The following is a 19,038-nucleotide window of genomic DNA, read 5'->3' on the forward strand; positions in this document are numbered from 1 at the left end:
TCTATTAACTCATCGAAGGGAAACACTATACTTGAGCATAGAAGGTGGTGACAATTCTATTTTACTATCAGAAGGACTGGAGTATCCTTCTGACACTTTTTCTTAAAGAGTCTGAACTGAACGCTAAATATGATCTACCAACTGGAAGAATGTAATTTCCTTTCCTGAATTAACTAAATAAGGTCTGTTTCCCTTTCGTGCTTTAACAGGTTTTCCAGGCATAGTTGGGAGTAACTAATAGGGTAACATGTTTTAAGAGTAGCCAAAAAACCCTAGCTCATTTTTTATGACCTAACTGCATTTTAGCACTAAAATGTGCAATTAATGTGAGTGAATTCAACAAATAAAAAGGAATTTTAACACCACAGAGGAGTACCTTCTATGGCAGCTCCAAACCAGAAGAGTAGCAGGAAATGAGATATAACATGTTTGATGAAAGATGGCAAGGAAGGGATATTTAGAAAAAGAATGAGAAAAGGGAGTTGATGGATAGCAGAGTTGGGGTGACTTTGGTCCTAGCAGTAGAAATGGCCAAATGCTGTGAACAGTGATAATAACACATTTGTTTAATGGCCCTTTCAAAAGAGCAAAGTGTTTTCATATTCATTACTCCATTTGATTCTTACTTCAGACCTTATTTTACAGAGTAGAATATTGAAGCTCTGAGGTTAAATGATTTGCCTAACAACAGCTTTTATGTGACAAAGCAAGGCCGTAAGCTCAGACCCCTTGACCCCAGTTAGTACTTATTTGTCACATTGGTATGCACATTAGAGTTTACAAAGTATTTGTATATATGTTCTCTCATTTGACTTCCAACAACCTAGGGAAATAGGCAAGAAATACTATGATTCCCATTTTATAAGTGAAAAAACATGTACATCTTTGATTTTAGCAAGTAGTTTCAGTTAAGATATATGCAAACATAGCTTCATATTTATGTCAACTGTAGATTTTTTTTAAGTAAAAGATAACAGGTTTTGTGTGCTTCATGATATTTTTGGTAATCTCTCACTTTCAGATTTATGTGATCAGTTTGGCTGAACCCCGCCTGCCCCTGCAGCTGGATGATGCTATCCGGCCTGAGGTGGAAGGAGAAGAGGTTAAAATTACATTTTTGAAATATTTTGCTTCCTCTGTATGTTTAATTTATAGAACATTGAAAACTTGATGTCCTATTTTTGTATGAAGGGTACCTGTGAAGTGATTTGAGCTTCATTTTTTATCTAAATTTACTCTCACATTAACAGTTCTCCAACTTTTTGGTCCCAGGATCCCTTTACACTCTTAAAAATAATTTCCCCCATAAACTTTTGTTTTTGTATATCTTTATCAATATTTATAATATTAGAAATCAGAATAGGAAATTCTTAGTATGTATTAATAAAAGTAACAGTAATATAGGTATATTATGTGTTTATATATATTAATCTTATATGAATGATAAAAATAACATTTTTGAAAACTGTTTTCTTTTTTTTTTTAAGATTTTATTTATTTATTTGACAGAGAGAGACACAGCGAGAGAGGGAATACAAGTGGGGTTGTGGGAGAGGGAGAAGCAGGCTTCCTGCCAAGCAGGGAGCCCGATGCGGGGCTCAATCCCAGGGCCCTGGGATCATGACCTGAGCCGAAGGCAGACGCTTAATGACTGAGCCACCCAGGCGCCCCTTGAAAAATATTTCCAAAAACAAAAAATAATTTAGTGTCAAGAGTGACATTGTCTTACATATCTACAAATCTTTGTAATGTCTGCCTTAATGGACAACAATTAGATTCTCATACCTGCCTCTGCATTCATTCTGTTGTGGTAGCACACATCATGAAGCCTTGGGAAAACTCAGTACAGAGTGAAAATTTGTCACTGTGAAAAATAGGTTTGACTTCATGGACTCCCTGAAAGTGTCGTCGGGACCTTCAGTGGTGCCCAGAACATACTTTGAGAACCACTACTCTGTCAGCTTTTATCTAGTCCTTTAGTCTTTAGCAGGTAAAATCCAGGAATCAATGAAGGTGCAAGTGATTAATTCTTCTCATGTCCCAGTAATGAGGCCAGGCTTTGGTGGGGTGGGAGATGGAAAGAAAGCATTAACCTCTGTTCATTTGCATTTCTCTTCTTTCCATCTCTCTTTTAACAATATCTTCTCTCTGGCCCTGCTTCTTGTTTCTTGGATCCCTGATTTGGGGGTGTAATATTAACACACATAAGCACACCTGTTCTCACTTAGAAGTAAACATGGCTTCTTAAAAGTGTTTTTGTGTTCTTAAAAAAATTAGTAAAATCTGTTTTTTCATCTTTTTTTAGGAAGGAAGAGCTACTGTTAACCAGGATACAAGATTAGACAACAGAGTCATTGATCTTAGGGTATGCCTCATTTATTTATTAAGTGACGTGACTGTGCCGAAATCAAGGTGGGCAGGGATACCACACCTGTCTCAGACTTATAGAACTAATTGGCATTTGCCTGTACGTACAACAATATAAGAAACAATTTACCTTTCTGACTGACCCTTCCCCTAAATATAATTGCAGGCAACGAGGACGGTCAAGTAATAATTCACAGGGTATTGACTTGCTTTGTTTTAAAATGACAAGGGAACATGAAGCCAATAAATGGGCTTGCTGCCAGGTGATACCTGTTTTAGACAAGTTAATAAGTAAAAACATAACCATTAATATCATTACAAAATTGTGAAAGAAATTGTATGACATTCTAGAATGTGGACCAGGTGGAGATTAGTAATTAATGCCTCAATCCTTTGAATTTGATCTGAGCACAGAATTAATAATAAAGAAGTAGTTGGCCCTGGTGGTTTATTTAGTAATCTCATAGGTCTTCTATTTCCCTTTCTGGTTTGGTTGCAAGTGAAAGAGTTCAGTGGTTTCACCATTGTAGTAAAACCAATGTCATCTTTCTTTCTTAATGTTTTGACCACATCTTCCTCCTTAAAGGATTTAAGCTTTAGGTAGAATATTTGTCACCTTAAGAGTTCTTTACAACTTTTCTGCAGTCATATGGGTCTACCTTTATTATACACTCGTATGTCTTCCCTGATTATTTGCTTTTTTGTCCCTTTTCCTTTTCCATTTTAATTTGTAGTCTATAGAAAAGGCTATAAAAATAATCAGTAGTCCTCTTGATACTGCCTAGAAACCTCAGATGTTTCATAATTTTGGCCACAGTAGGTAGACATCATACTCTTTTTTTCCATGCTATTTATTCACAGAAATTATTGGTTGTGCCTGTAGAATTTGGCCCCAAAGTATTTTTCTTTGGCATCTTTTTTTTTTTTTAATTTAAATTCATTGCTACCGTTGAAAAGTGAGGATTTACACATTAAATCTAGATGGCTTTTCTTAAAAAGTTGGAGGTGAATCTGGCAATACTGTGGCATGGCAACATTAGCTAGCACTCTAGATGAGGCATTATGTCCTCTGCTATGCCCTGCACCACCCAGGAAGTATCATTCATTTATTCCATTTATGTTATTTGTCTGGCCCTTATAAGTGTTCACATTTTTTTTTAAGATTTATTTGAGAGAGAGAGAGTGCACACGCATGCGTGCACACACACACACACATATACACATATACACACAAGTGGGGTAGGGGGCAAAGGGGAGAAGGAGAGAGAGAGAATCTTTTTTTTTTTTTAAAGATTTTATTTATTTATCCGAGACAGAGAGAATGAGAGAGACAGAGAGCACATGAGAGGGGGGAGGGTCAGAGGGAGAAGCAGGCTCCCCGCCGAGCAGGGAGCCCGATGTGGGACTCGATCCCGGGACTCCAGGATCATGACCCGAGCCGAAGGCAGTCACTTAACCAACTGAGCCACCCAGGCGCCCGAGAGAGAGAGAATCTTAAGCAGACTCCCTGCTGAGTGCTGAGCTCGGAGCCTGATGCAAGGCTTGATCTCATGACCCTGAGATCATGATGAGAGTGGAAATCAAGAGTCTGACACTTAATGTCCGGACTGAGCCACCCAGGCGCCCCTAGGCATTCACATTTTTTTTTTTTTAAAGATTTTATTTATTTATTTGAGAGAGAGGATGAGAGGAGAGAGAGAGCACATGAGAGGGGGGAGGGTCAGAGGGAGAAGCAGACTCCCTGCCGAGCAGGGAGCCCGATGCGGGACTCGATCCCGGGACCCCAGGATCATAACCTGAGCCGAAGGCAGTCACTTAACCAACTGAGCCACCCAGGCACCCGGCATTCACATTTTTAACCTCTACTTTGACTTTACATTTTGGGAAGCATTGTTGGTACTTGAAATCTTTTAAGCATCTTAGTTTATGTCTAAACTACTCTCTAATCTTTTATAGACTCTCAGCAAAGTCAAGTTGGAGATGTTGGAGATTTTAAAGAGCAAAATTGCCATTCTCCTATAATAGGAAGAAATTCCAAGATATATCCGTATACTAATTGTCATATAACCTAACTTTTCTCTCATATAATGAATTGTTTTCTCTGTGAACCTTCTAGGCAGGTGGCAGATTAGAAAATACTCCATCTCAGTTAATGTGTCAAATTGATTCCATTAGATTTTATTATTGTCTTTTAGACATCAACTAGTCAGGCAGTCTTCCGTCTCCAGTCTGGCATCTGCCATCTTTTCCGAGAAACTTTAATTCACAAGGGTTTTATGGAGATCCAAACTCCTAAAATTATCTCAGGTATGCTTTAAGACATTTCTCTTAGTTTTTAAAAATAAATTCGCTTTCTCCCAAGTTGCTTAGTTTTGTTTTTTTTTAAATTGAGAATCCCAACTGTCCCTTAAGGTTTATCCATGAGACTTTTTATTTTGAAGACTATGCCATATATATATATATATATATATATCAGCAGTCACATATCACTGACATCAATAATATAGCATCTTCTTGTTTCAAGAGTCATTATGTCTAGTGATTATAAAATGAGGCAGTAACAGATGAAGCAAGATTGATATTATGTAAGTTGCACCAGAAACTCTTTCATTATGTAGGTTTCTTTCTAAATTGGTATTGCAATTTTGTTTTGTATAAACTGCATTGTAATATTACTAAATACTGCAAGTGGGAAAATCTCATTAATTCTCATTCTCATATGAGAATCTTATTTTAATCATTTTACCCTTTTTAGAGTTGCTTAAATAACACTAAAAAATGTGTTACAAGTGGCATTTATTTATAAATCAAGAATTGAACATTGCTTTCTTGATACTTAGAAAAATCAGTAAGAATATCTTTTCCTTTTTGAAAAAAATATTTACAACTCCAAAGTAGTTTTAATAGATTTGAAATTGATGCAGAAAGGAAGTGTATATATCTGATAAAGTGAAGATATAGCCAAAGAAGTAAATCTCTCCTAAATTATAAATGGTTTAGAATCAGGTGTAAGTCATATATAGTTTCTCTGAAATTTTTTATTTTTTTAAGTGAAATACTTAAAAGCATAAACTGTTTTTATTAGAAATTTGCATTGATAAGCTTGCAGTTGGTTATAATAACATAAATGTTTACATTTCAGCTGCCAGTGAAGGAGGAGCCAATGTATTTACTGTGTCATATTTTAAAAATAATGCATACCTGGCCCAGTCCCCACAGCTGTACAAGCAAATGTGTATTTGTGCTGATTTTGAGAAGGTTTTCTGTATTGGACCAGGTAAGTTTTTTTGGTGGTTATAGTTTTCTCAAAATTTATTAATTGTACCATAGTTAAGGTTTTAGGAACACATTTTGCATACAGACATTTTGGAAGCTTAAATCCTTTTATATGTTGGCTATATAAACACTAGACTTTTAGGTAAAAATGATAATGTGCCTGGGTAGACATTTCCTTTTTTTTTTTTTTTTTTAATTTATTTATTCATTTGAGAGAGTGAGAATGAGAGAGAGTATATGAGAGGGGGCAGGGTCAGAGGGAGAAGCAGGCTCCTCGCCGAGCAGGGAGCCCGATGCGGGACTCGATCCCGGGACTCCAGGATCATGACCTGAGCCGAAGGCAGTTGCTTAACCAACTGAGCCACCCAGGCGCTCGCCTGGGTAGACATTTCCTAAAAAAAAAATTGTATGCTCAATAGTTCTTTAAGTAGCTGAACATCATTTATGTGAATAGATTCATAAGCATTTTATATTCCTACAGAAGATTGCTGAAGAAAATGTTTGCCTTGGGAGTATCTCATTTTAAAAATGAATGCCTTGAAAATATATACCCTCTGAAATACACCTTGAGTATATTATTTATTATTATTTCAGTGTAATTAGAACAGAATTAGCTCCTGTTTGGACTCGCCTTTCAACTCTCCATGAACACGAAAGAACAAGTAGTTGCAGTCTTCCAAATAATGTATTTTGTTGTCCTTGATAGCCCCTTACTACTCTTGTAAGTTTACAAATGTACCTCTGGGTACTTTGCTACCAATTTATTTCAAAGCTGTTCTGTTTTACTATTACTATTTGTACTGTTCTTACTATTGAGAATATGCTAAAGTCCATTAGAAATTAAAAGTTAAGCATGGACGCATAATCATGTGGTAGATTCTTTAATGAAGCCAATTATAAGCAAAAACCAGCTTTGCTTCATTCTGTAAAACTTACAAGTTATTTTATATATGTAAGTTTTTTGATAGCTAAATAAAAATTAAATGCCTGCTGTTAGAGAAACTGGCAAGAGCATTAATTGTGTTAATTTTCTGAATTTACTTATTTGTTGAATGCCTGCTACATATATAGCATTGTGCTAGGTAACATGTACATAAAAGAAAAATCAACCAGCACTTCTCAGATGTTCATGTGTGCATGAATTACTTGAGGATCTTGTTAAAATGCAGATTCCAACCAGTAGGTCTGGAGGGAGGCTTGAGATTCTGCAGTTCTCACAAGCTCCCAGGTACTGCTGATGCTGCTAATTAGTAAACCATGTTTTGAGTGACAAGGGAATAAACATTGTTCCTTCTCCCAAGACAGAAAAAGACATGCATACATATAGCAGTTGCAGGGAATAATCAACTGGTTTTCACAGCAAGATTGGTGTTAATTATGGGGTATAGATAGTGTAAAAAGAGGGAGAAGATGGAATTTGCTATAGTTACCATAAAGGAAAATGCAAACTGAAGTGGGCTTTAAGAACAGAGTAGGAGATACAGACTTCAGAAATGGCATTCTAGTCAGCAGAAGCAGAATGAGTAAAGAGCATGGGAGAAAATAAAAATAAGGCTACTTAGCGTTAAGAATAAATGGAAAATATAGGGTAAGATTAAATATGAAAGCATAAAGGTTTTAGATTTTTTGTCATTTTATATTCTATTACAGTGCTATTTGGGAACCATGATGATCAGTAGTTAATTACTGAGCAAGGATGTGTTGTAGGAATTTTAGTCTTAAAGTGATGTGAAAGATGGAGCAGAGCTAGAGTCAGGAAGACTGGAAAAGGAAGAAAGTGCAGTTAGGACAGTAAGAGCTGGACAGAGGTAATGGCTGGAATATATATAAAGTTACTTCACCGGTACAGATTTCATTTAGCTGGAGTCAAGTTTTAATAAAATTGAGAAGAACTCACTATTTTTAATCATTGAGAAGGCACTTCAGGACCTTGCATTCCCTTAGGATTCTCCGAAGCCTCATTTATTAATTTACATTTGTTAGAGCTTTTACTACATGACTGTAGGAGTTGGTAATGAACTTGCTGTCCAAGAGAATGCTGAAGTATATGGCTTTTCCAAAGTCTTTCCAGAACCCCATAATGATAAATGAAAATAATACCATTTGAGTACTAGTAAATAAAATTTTGTATTTAAATCACAATTTTTGCAAAACTTTAAAGCACCATTTACTATTTATTTCTTTTAATAATGTTACAGTATTCAGAGCTGAAGACTCAAATACCCACAGACATCTAACTGAATTTGTTGGTTTGGACATTGAAATGGCTTTTAATTACCATTACCATGAAGTTGTGGAAGAAATTGCTGACACCTTAGTACAAATATTCAAAGGACTCCAAAAAAGGTAAAAACAAATATTGTATATCCCTTAGATGGACTTAATGTCTAACCAGTTTGGGTTCTCCAAAATAAAGTAATTCTTGAACTGGAACATGTAAACTAAGTTTATATTGAATATACATATATATATGGTGGGGAGAGGACTTGCCACATAGATGATCAATAGTTAATTAGTGCAAAAATGAACAGTCAGAATAGTACTTCTGGATCCAAGTCCGTTGGATCAGCTAGTTAACCTTATTTTGGTGGGGAAGTTTACCAGATTGTGAACCAGTCTAACTATATATTTTTTTTCCTTTATATTAAATATCCTGAATGTCTGAAAGAAACAGCGCCTATGTTACTTTCATAGCAGTTTATTATTAAACTGGTAGTGCTAATAATGTGGTGATAAGAATCTTACAGAAAATTGTTAGACATGTTCAGGATGTGCAGAGAATTGAATTATGTAAAATGTTCACGTTAGGTACACCCTCTAAACTGGCAAATAGTTTCTTCCTTAAAGGTCATTGAAAGTTGTTTACTTGTGATGATGTTTAACACAGAGAAAATAGGAAAAGAAAATGGAAAACAAGTTAAGTAGGAACAAGAGAGTCTTTTTTTACTTTCTCCATACTTGAGACAGTACTAAATATTAAGTAGGCTATTGTAGACTTATCTAGCACTTTGATAATTGACAAAGGGCTGTATTTGAAATTTTTATTTAAAGATCACTGATTTAACTGTTAATTGTTGATGTATTTGGATATGCTTCATTGATACTTAAAAAGAGTTCAAAAATACTATGAATCTTATTTACTCCATTGCAAGTCTAATGAGTAATTTCAAGGATGCAGAAATTAATCATTGATCTTACAAAAATCTTGTAGCATAAGTACCGATATTTTCCAGGCATTCTCCGCGTTGCATTGGTATGTTGATGACTAGCTCATTGTAGACAGCCTTTTTTTTTTAAACCTTTGTACTCTGAAAATTTCAATGCCATTTATTTTAAGCAACTTTCGTTCAGGTAGTCTATGGAACAACTGATGTTTCCTTATAAAATAAAATACCCTTTGAAACTACAGTGAAGGAACAGAGCTTTTCTCTTTTTTTTTTTTTCCCCCCACATTTATAATTCAAGAAGGTTTCTGAAGCCCATTTATTTTGGGTATTGATATCTTCTCTAATATTGGGATATGAAATTTCCACTTCAGTTTTTGTAATAATAGATCGAGCATTAATCGGGCCCTTGGGATTAATCAAATCTCTGTTTACAAATTAGAGATTCAGACACCATCATCACTGGACTTTTTCAAGTAGATTTAAGGTGGCAACCTAAAAATAAAAGCCTTATTTTTATATTCCGTAAGTCATTTAGGAATTCTAAGTTTCTCTGTCAGTTGTAAGTTGCTTTACCTGGCTAGTGTCATACACCTCTCATGTTTATCCTTAGTACTTATCTCTCATAGAAGAATAATAGGCAAATGTATTTTAAAATATTGATAGACATGATTGGGTTAATATCCAAAGCAAAGAAAGAATTTAGAAATCAATTATTGGGATCTTCTTAACCCTTCTTACATCAAGATTTGAATAAATCAATGGCTAAGCTTTATTGCTCCCGTGAAAGTCTTTAAGACTAATCAGGAAATGATAATGTTTTAATTTCTAGTGTTTTCATGGAATATAAACATGCTTTTTCAATTCTATCAATTATGTAACATTTCAAGACACATACAAAATAGAGACTAGCCTAATGAACCCCCATGTACTCATCACCCAATTTCAGCCATTGTTAACCCATGGCCAGTTTTGTTTACCCATTTCTCCCATCCCCTGTTATTTTGAAGCAAATCCCAGCTATCATTTCATCCATAAGTGGCAAAAATATACTTTTTAAATCTTACTAAAATATGATCTTCCACAATTCAATACAGTAAACATTTGTGCCCCCTGTTTAAAGGCTGGACACTGTACTATAGTGGTTATTAAAATGGGAAATTGCACTCACAGACTTACCGTATAATGGGAATGGGGGAAGATAAGACAACTATTTATTAATTTAGTCTACCTTGAGGATAACAAGTGTTGTTAAAGGATTAAAAAGTCAGTTCTTTCTAATGCCTCATAAAATGGGTATTTTACGTTACTAACAGTGTTAGCTGATACGAGGTATAAAGTTTTTAATCCTTTAATGCCACTGTGGTGACAAAACAAGAGGAGACTAAGAAAGGTGTTAAATATTTTGAATATTTAAATTTCATCTTTAATGTAAATAATTTCTTGGTAACACTTTTTCTTGGTGCATACACTGATTCAAAGAATGATTTTATGTGACATAGTTAGGTACTCAGTACCTACCAGATATTTTTTCTTAGCTGTTTCTACTACTATAGTTGCACTACTGGGTATTTACCCCAAAGATACAAATGTAGGGATCCAAAGGGGTACGTGCACCCTGATGTTTATAGCAGCAGTGTCCACAAGAGCCAAACTATGGAAAGAACCAAGATGTCCATCGACAGATGAATGGATAAGCACGCGCACACACACACACACACACACATCTTGCCATTTGCAACGATGTGGATGGAACTGGAGGGTATTATGCTGAGCGAAGTAAGTCAATCAGAGAAGACATGTATCATATGATCTCATTGATATGAGGAATTCTTAATCTCAGGAAACAAACTGAGGGTTGCTGGAGTGGTGGGAGGTGGGACGGATGGAGTGGCTGGGTGATAGACATTGGGGAGGGTATGTGCTATGGTGAGCGCTGTGAATTGTGTAAGACTGTTGAATCACAGACCTGCACCTCTGAAACAAATAATACATTATATGTTAAAAAAAGAAGAAGATAGCAGGAAGGGAAAAATGAAGGGGGGGGGAATCGGAGGGAGAGATGAACCATGAGAGACTATGGACTCTGAGAAACAAACTGAGGGTTCTAGAGGGGAGGGGGGTGGGGGGTTGGGTTAGCCTGGTGATGGGTATTAAAGAGGGCACGGACTGAATGGAGCACTGGGTGTTATACACAAACAATGAATCATGGAACACTACATCAAAAACTAATGATGTAACGTATGGTAATTAACATAATAAAATAAAATTTTAAAAAAGAGCCTGCAAGTCTCCAATTTTTGTATTGAGGCTGATTTTACACAAAACAACTTTCTCTAAAAGCATGTCCTTTTAGGGGCTCCTGGGTGGCTCAGTTGGTTAAGCGTCCAACTCTTGATTTTAGGTCAGGTCATGATCTCAGGGTTGTGAGATGGAGCCCTGCGTCGGGCCCAGTGCTGAGCATGGAGCCTGCTTAAGGTTGTCTTTCTCCCTTTCCCTCTGCCCCTCCCTTCCCCCCTCTAAAAAAATAAATTAATTAAATAAAATAAAAGCATTTCCTTTTGAGTTACCTCTGAATTTCAAAATTGTTATCAGTGGAACACATAGAACTAATAGTATGTAGAGTAGACTCTTGGGTTCATGTCAGCCAGCCATTAGGGAATGGGTTCCCCAGACAGCTAGGAGGGTCTGTGGGGGTGGGGCTGAGTGGCTCAGCTGGAAAAGGCACTTCGGTGACCACAGAGCTGCTACTACCCCTGAGCCTACTCAGATTGCCCTTTCCTCATCGCACATACAGTGACTCCTGTGAAATGTTAAAAATGTTGTTTCTTTGTTTAAAAAAAAAAAAATGTATCAAGTTGTAGAGGAATAAAGCTATCTACTCATTATTTCACTTATATTAGTAAAATCTTTCTTAAAAAATGTTATGTATTGCCACAGTGACCTCTTGTGGGGAGAACACGACACTTTTTTTTTATTAACTCTATCTTGTACAAATAGGTTTCAAACTGAAATTCAGACAGTGAATAAACAATTCCCGTGTGAGCCATTCAAATTTTTGGAGCCAACTTTAAGACTCGAGTATTGTGAAGCATTGGCTATGCTTAGGGAAGCTGGAATCGAAATGGGAGATGAAGAAGATCTGAGGTTTGACTCTGATTTTTTAAACTTTAGTAATTAGGTTTAAGATATGAAAGAATGCATATATTAATGAATGATGATTTTTTCCACCCAGCTGATAAATTTCAGTTTTATTAACTTTGGTATATATATAGTATGATGCTGTTTGTTTAATGTGTGATCTGAAATAAAATATTATGTTTAATGTGGTTTGCCTGAGCTTTGATAGTTTTGTTTATAAACACCATTTTTTACCCTACCACACCCCCATATTTGTAACACTTTAAAGAATATATAGGGACTTTGGCCCGTGATCTTTTTATCATCTAATATGTTACCTCTCTTTCTAAATCAGTGGTGTTAGAGAGGGTAGACAGCAGTCTTAATCCATCCCCACACCGGACTAGGGCATAAAATTAATATCTCCAAAAGTTATAAAAATATCTGTTCTTTGTTATATAGTATTATGTTATCTAAATTCAGATCATATAACTTATAATTTTGAATAAATTATGTAGTTTAATAAAGAAATTACTGTCTACAGTACTTAGTAGATTTTTCTCAAGAGTTCTTAAGTTAAAATATTTAAGCCCTCACAATAATTTGTATGGATATAGGAATGAAAGGAATGGTTATTGTCTTTTTTAGGGCTTTTTTAAGCATATTTTGCTCAAAACCCGTTATTTTTGTTTAACAGAAATATACATTTATGGTTTTAAGCATCTCCTTCATTGCTAGATTACATTTTTAAGGCGAACTATAAATTCTATGCTTATTTTAAGCTGAGCAATATTTTCTTGAGTATTTTGTCAGTTGTTCTTACCTAGGATAGAAGCTAAAGTAACAGCCTCTTAGCTATAAAAACACAATTACATTTTAAAGACTTGGAAATACCGATTTTTGTTTTATAAACCTTTGATAAAGAGTAACAAAAGGAGAGAGCATCTTGAAGTAGAACCACTTAATGGCAAGAATAGCCTATGTTGCTATAGTGAACTTTAATTATATATAATTGTAGGAAATTATTTAATCCATGTTATTTCTGAATCTGTGAATTGCTATATCTGTTTATTGTTTTATTTAAATATTTTTGAGCAGCACCTACTAAATGTTGTCATTGTACTTGCCTTTTAAAAAAAGGAGCAGGATAGACAACTATGTATTTTGACCACATTTTTTATCCTTTGAGAACCTCAAATAGAAGAGGGGCCTTACTCTTTAAGTTGCTATTTGATCTTCAAACACCTAATTTCATGGGGGTTTTTGTTTTTGTTTTTCAGTACACCAAATGAAAAACTCTTGGGTCGTTTGGTAAAGGAAAAGGTAGGACTCTTGTGCATGCTGGATTTCTTTTTCTAAATCTGAAACATATTCTGGTACTAAAGAAGAGTTGAGGGGGAACAGTTTTCCAGAATGGTAAGATCCCAGAACAAATAAAAAACCACAAGGAACAATTTTTTTTTTAATTCTTGGAAAAATAAAAAATATTCAGATAGGCTTTGCTCAGTTTGATTAGCTCAGTATCTGATTTTTGTACTAAGTTGTACTGAGGTCCCTCTAAAAGTGGTATCTGTATCAGACTGTTAGATTAGAAACAATCTCAAGATGATTTGAAATTCTTTAGAAATGGTCTTCCCTGAGTACCCCTGATGACTCATGGGACTTGAAGGTGAATGAGTTTCTTTTCGGCCTCTTTTGTGAAAGCTGCTTTCCTATCTTATTTTCTAAAACTCCAAAGAAGATAAAAGCTGAACTTAGTGTGGTCTTCCAAGAAATTAAGAGAATTGTGTATAAATGAAAACAGTCGTTGAGCTCCTCCTGCTGGCTGCACTCAAAATTGACTGGGGAGCTAACCTATTTCTGAAACTGCTGTGTTGAGTTTATAGCTTCAAAATGCTGTTTCAGCAGAGCAGATTCCAGTTTGTCAGCTCTGTTGACATTCCCTCTACGCTTGCGTTTTAGCAAAAATGTTTAATGTCAAAAGAGATGAAATGTGATTGGTTTCTTTTTAATTAAATCTAGGTCATGTAGTAACTTTTTTATAACAAAAATGTCATAATTTCATGTTAATGTTACTTATTTAGTTCAATTATAGTTTTCATATGAAGAAAACTACCAAATTCCTTTTAGATGTTTGCACAAAAATTTAAATTGGGAAAATAATCAAGGTTTTTTTGAAGATGAATATTGTAAAAGATGTCAATTTTTCCTAAAGTAATTTATAGATTTAATGTAGTTTTTGTAAAACCCAAAGAGATTTAGGATAATTTAACAGGAAGTTAACAAATTGCATCTGAAAGAGTAAATGAATTAGATTAGCAAAGAAAAGAATGAAATTCAAAGAAGTTTATCACAGCATAGTTTTCAATGGGGAAGAAATTGGAAAGAGATTACAAGTCCAAAAAAAAAAAGAGAAGAAAACGAATATTTGAACTATGATAGAATAGTCAATAGCTCCCACAATTTAAGTATTGGAGAAATTTTTAACATGATGGCAAAATACTAGAGGATACAAATGTTAATTGAAAGAAACAGAATACTTATTGTATATACAATGTAATTATAGTAATTTTGAAGAACAAAACTTACTTTTAAAAGGACAATTAATTATCAAAATGTTAACCTATTTTTACTTTTGTTAAAATTTTTAAAAATTAATTTTAATCATTCTTTTTATAGTATGATACAGACTTTTATATTCTTGATAAATATCCATTGGCTGTAAGACCTTTCTATACCATGCCTGACCCAAGAAATCCTGTAAGTAATTTTATTTTAAGTAATTTGTTTTGGGGAAGAAGGAAAACTTTATCGTGACTATGTTAAATTGTACCATGGGAATAATGGTTTTCCTTAGTAATTTGCAATTTTAATGGGCCATTGTTATACGTATTACTACTAGTTTCTATCAATTCTTAAGTCAAAATAATACCATGAAATGTGAGAATTCTAAAAAATTAGTCCAAAACCTGCATTAAAAATCGTTTTCAAGGGTCATTTTTTTAAAGATTTATGAGGAAGAGATGCCATTTAAATAGTAAATAGTATCATTAGACTTGCAGACTTTAACACATCATATTATCATTGACTTTGAACTAAGAACAACAGTTTGTCCTGGGAGTTCATCTAATTTGTGTTTTGTGGCCTTTTACTGTTTTTCCATTGCAGTGGTTCCCAAACTTCAGTGTGCGTCAGAATCACTTGGGGGGCTTTTTAAAACACAGATGACTGGGCCCCATCACCAGACTTCCTGATTAGCTGGTCTTGGGAGAGCTTGATAATTTGTATTTCTAACGAGTTCTGGGTAATACTGAGGCTACCAGGAATCATACTTTGAGATCCGGGAATCATACTTTGAGAACCATTGGTTTGTCCAAAGACAGGGAAAATAACTTAAAACCTGATATGGGAATAGGTGAAGCTATGGCAAATTGATGTTCCATTTACTTTTGTTAAAATAAAAAAAAAATTTTTTTTAATTAAAAAGACTAACACCTGTTGATAATTTGAAGTTCTAAGAATGACCCCAAATCATATCACACCTAAAAACATTTCAGATGATAAAGTGAAATGAGAGGGGCTCCTGGGTGGCTCAGTCGGTTAAACGGCTGCCTTCAGCTCAGATCATAATCCCGGGGTCCTGGGATCGAGCCCCTGCTCAGCGGGGAGTCTGCTTCTCCCTCTCCCTCTGCCTGCTGCTCTGCCTACTTGTGCTCGCTCTCTATCTCTCTGTCAAATAAATAAAATCTTAAAAAAATAAAAAATAAAGTGAAATGAGAATCAGCACTACTTCTTAAAGTTAGATATGGCACTCTAATTTGTTATTGGAAGGTGTAGGAGAAGGGGATCATAAAATCTGATAGAGTTATTATTGAGCTCTCACTAGTTTAACCTTGTTTTAGAGAAGCAATTGTGTTCATTGGAGGAGATTGCATCATTAATTGTAGGGAAAAATGGACTTGTTCTTCATGCAAAAGAGATTTTTTTTTTTATTCCTCATGTGAGTAATGGAAATAGAATGACAGTAACTTGAGTGGTCTTTTCTTGTGTTTGCTTTTCCCTGAAGAAACAGTCCAACTCTTATGATATGTTCATGAGAGGAGAAGAAATACTATCAGGAGCTCAAAGAATACATGATCCTCAGCTGCTAACAGAGCGAGCCTTACATCATGGAATTGGTAAACAACTTAAATATATTTGGGAGAATAATATATATTGTGAAAGCAATACATTTTAAACCTTTTAAAGACTTCTTAGAAACATCATCATTTGTTTTAATTTTTATTGAACGATAATTGCTTTTGTACCTTTTTTTAAGTTACTAAGTAAGATGATACATTATGTTTGGTTTTTTAGTTTGTTTTTGTTTTTTTTTAGATTTGGAGAAAATTAAGGCATACATTGATTCCTTCCGCTTTGGAGCCCCTCCTCATGCTGGCGGAGGCATTGGTAATATTATTTTAATATTATGATGATATATTTCCAACCCAGATTTCATTTGGCAGAGTGCTCATTCAGTTCTAATTTCTTCAGCACTGGACTCCAAAAACTAAATTTTGTATATGGTTGTTGCTTACAAATAAGTCCATGCGTGCTAAGTATTATAACAAATTTTTAAGTTGAGTTGTGACTAAATGAAAAATTTGATTTCAAGAGAACAAAATGAACAGCTAATTTGTGTATTCCAAAATATTGTAATACATTTCTAGCCATCTTTTTCTCTGAAGAGTTTAGAAGCAAAACATCTTATAAACTGAGTATCCTATTTTCTCTCTGCATCCATGAGTTCATTCTGATTAGCCCAAATTAAAGCTCTCCCTCAAGTTAGCTCAGATTGCTGCGAAATTTCTTGTTGTAATGTAACGTTTCATTGACTTTTAGGACCACTTCTAGAGTATATGTAAGATACCACTCTGATTTAAAAAGGGTAAGGAGTGCCTGGCTGGCTCAGTTAGTGCAGCATGCAGCTCTTGATCTCAGGCTTGTGAGTTCGAGCCCCATAATGGGTGTAGAGACTACTTAAAAAAATAAAGAAATCTTTTTAAAATAAATAAATAAAAGGATAAATGTTTAGCTCAATTTTGGATGTCCATATCAGAGACTCTTAAAAGAATTCTGAATTTATAGTTTTATTAAAATTTTTGTTGTTTGTTTTGGGGGGGTTGGTGAATAGGTAATATACTTTAAAATTTACCAAATTAAAAGGGTATAGAAGAGTGTGTATTCACCTCCCTATAGGAAACTATTGTTTCTAGTTTTCTTTATACCTCTGCAAAAATAATCTTTGCATATGCAAAAATATACACTTTTAAAAAGATATTTTTAATACTACATAGAATCAGTCCATTGAAAGGGTACACCATAATCTTGTTAACCAGCTTCTTACTGATGGACAATGGATTGATACCAGCCTTTTGTTATTGATACCAGTGCTATGTTGGATATATAGTTTAATTTTTAATGGGAGAGTGACAACTATTTTCTCTTAAAATATTCAGTAATGTGCATTTTGTATATTTTGAAAATTTTTGTTACACAATGTAAATTTTAATCGTACTTGTGAAGACCATTTGAATGGTTATCAAATACTACTCATTTTTTGGTAATTAATGATTGAAGGGAAGATAGGATATGGTGTTTTTATTTTAAGATTAGTATTAGATTACTGTAATACAAGGTTCAAATATTTGCAGATTTTTTTGGTAAGGAATAGCAATAACAATGTTAATGCTCTTATATTTATTTGTTTTAGATGTTAAATACATTCCTTTAAAATTAAAAGTCATTACTATATAAAAATATTCTTTGACCTTGCCTTTTTTCTGTAATACATGTCTTACACAACTTGGGTATTTTAAAATAGATAAATTGCACACATGAAGTTTCATTTGCTAGTTCTGCTCTGTTTCTTAGGTGATACTTGGTCTTAATTCTTGCCAGTAATACAATATTTAAGTCACATGTCAAAATCAGTCTCTTCTGCACTTGGAACATTTACAGTAATGTATCCTAGAGTCTTTTATACTAAGAACCACCATGTTTCATATCTATTGAATTACAATAAATTTCTGGTATTTCCATTAATAAACTTCCTTGAACAAGTTTATGGCTCTCATCTTATATTGATGGCCTGGACTACATAATTAAGATTCTGGTCCCATTTGAAAACATATAGGCAAACATGTAGGCACATATATATATGTGTGTGTGTATTTTTTTTTTTCTTAAGAGAGAGCTTGAGGGGAGGGAGAGAGGGAAAGAGAGAATCTTAAGCAGGCTCCATGCCCAGCGCCTGAGCCCAATGTGGGGCTTGATCTCACACCCTGAGATCACGACCTGAGCTGACATCAAAAGTCGGACACTTAACCTACTGAGCCACCCAGACGCCCCACATATAGACTTATAAAATGGCTTTTCTGTGTTTATTTAAATTGTAAGTTTTGGACATTTACAAGATTTTTGTAGTTCACAGAATCCAGAGAACTTAAGGATATCTGATTTAGTCCTTCCCACATACAGCATCATTTCTTTTTTTCTATTCCTGAGTCAGACCCAAAACAGTCCATTTTATTATATTTTATTTTGTAGCGAGAATATGCATAGGTGCACAAGGGCGGGGGGGGGGGTGCAAAGGGAGAGGGAGAGAGAATCCTACAGCAGGCTCCATGCACAGTGCAGAGCCCGACACAGGGCTGGATCCTACAACCCTGAGATCATGACGTGAACAGAAATCAAGAATCAGATGCTCAACTAACTGATTAAGCCACCCAGGTGTTCCAAAACAATTCATTTTAAATAAACTCAAAATAATAGAAGTATTTTTTTGATCAGTGATACTGTGTTGGTAGTTTCAATAAATAAGACCCTGAAAGGTTTTCAGAAAAGGAATTAATGATTATTTTGTTTTCCCCAGGGTTGGAACGAGTGACGATGCTTTTTTTGGGATTGCACAATGTTCGTCAGACCTCAATGTTTCCCCGTGATCCCAAACGACTCACTCCTTAAAGAAAGCTATGCTTTCTTTATTCTTTCCAGTAACGTGCTATTGATCAGGCTATCCTTAGTTACTTAAAATATGCAATGGAGTAAATGTCTTCTCTAAAATGCCACA

At 34.7% G+C, this 19,038-nt stretch overlaps 1 protein-coding gene across 2 annotated transcripts in view; it reads left to right on the plus strand.

Annotated features, from left to right (window-relative positions):
- The window catches only part of DARS1 (aspartyl-tRNA synthetase 1), a 58,733-nt gene extending 39,701 nt beyond the window's left edge, over window positions 1-19,032 (plus strand). For both annotated transcript variants that reach the window (XM_081814563.1, XM_006748181.3), the window contains 11 exons: window positions 1,022-1,102; window positions 2,306-2,365; window positions 4,563-4,674; window positions 5,510-5,644; window positions 7,842-7,989; window positions 11,808-11,954; window positions 13,208-13,250; window positions 14,607-14,687; window positions 15,994-16,105; window positions 16,305-16,376; window positions 18,841-19,032. In XM_081814563.1, the coding sequence (XP_081670689.1) occupies window positions 1,022-1,102; window positions 2,306-2,365; window positions 4,563-4,674; window positions 5,510-5,644; window positions 7,842-7,989; window positions 11,808-11,954; window positions 13,208-13,250; window positions 14,607-14,687; window positions 15,994-16,105; window positions 16,305-16,376; window positions 18,841-18,932 (1,083 nt within the window). In that variant the 3' untranslated portion in view covers window positions 18,933-19,032. The remainder of the gene's footprint in view (window positions 1-1,021; window positions 1,103-2,305; window positions 2,366-4,562; window positions 4,675-5,509; window positions 5,645-7,841; window positions 7,990-11,807; window positions 11,955-13,207; window positions 13,251-14,606; window positions 14,688-15,993; window positions 16,106-16,304; window positions 16,377-18,840) is intronic.
- The last annotated feature ends 6 nt before the right edge of the window (window positions 19,033-19,038 follow it).

The sequence above is a fragment of the Leptonychotes weddellii genome, chromosome 3 (genome assembly GCF_054177405.1).
Source record: "Leptonychotes weddellii isolate Sample4059 chromosome 3, ASM5417740v2, whole genome shotgun sequence".
NCBI lineage: Eukaryota > Metazoa > Chordata > Mammalia > Carnivora > Phocidae > Leptonychotes > Leptonychotes weddellii.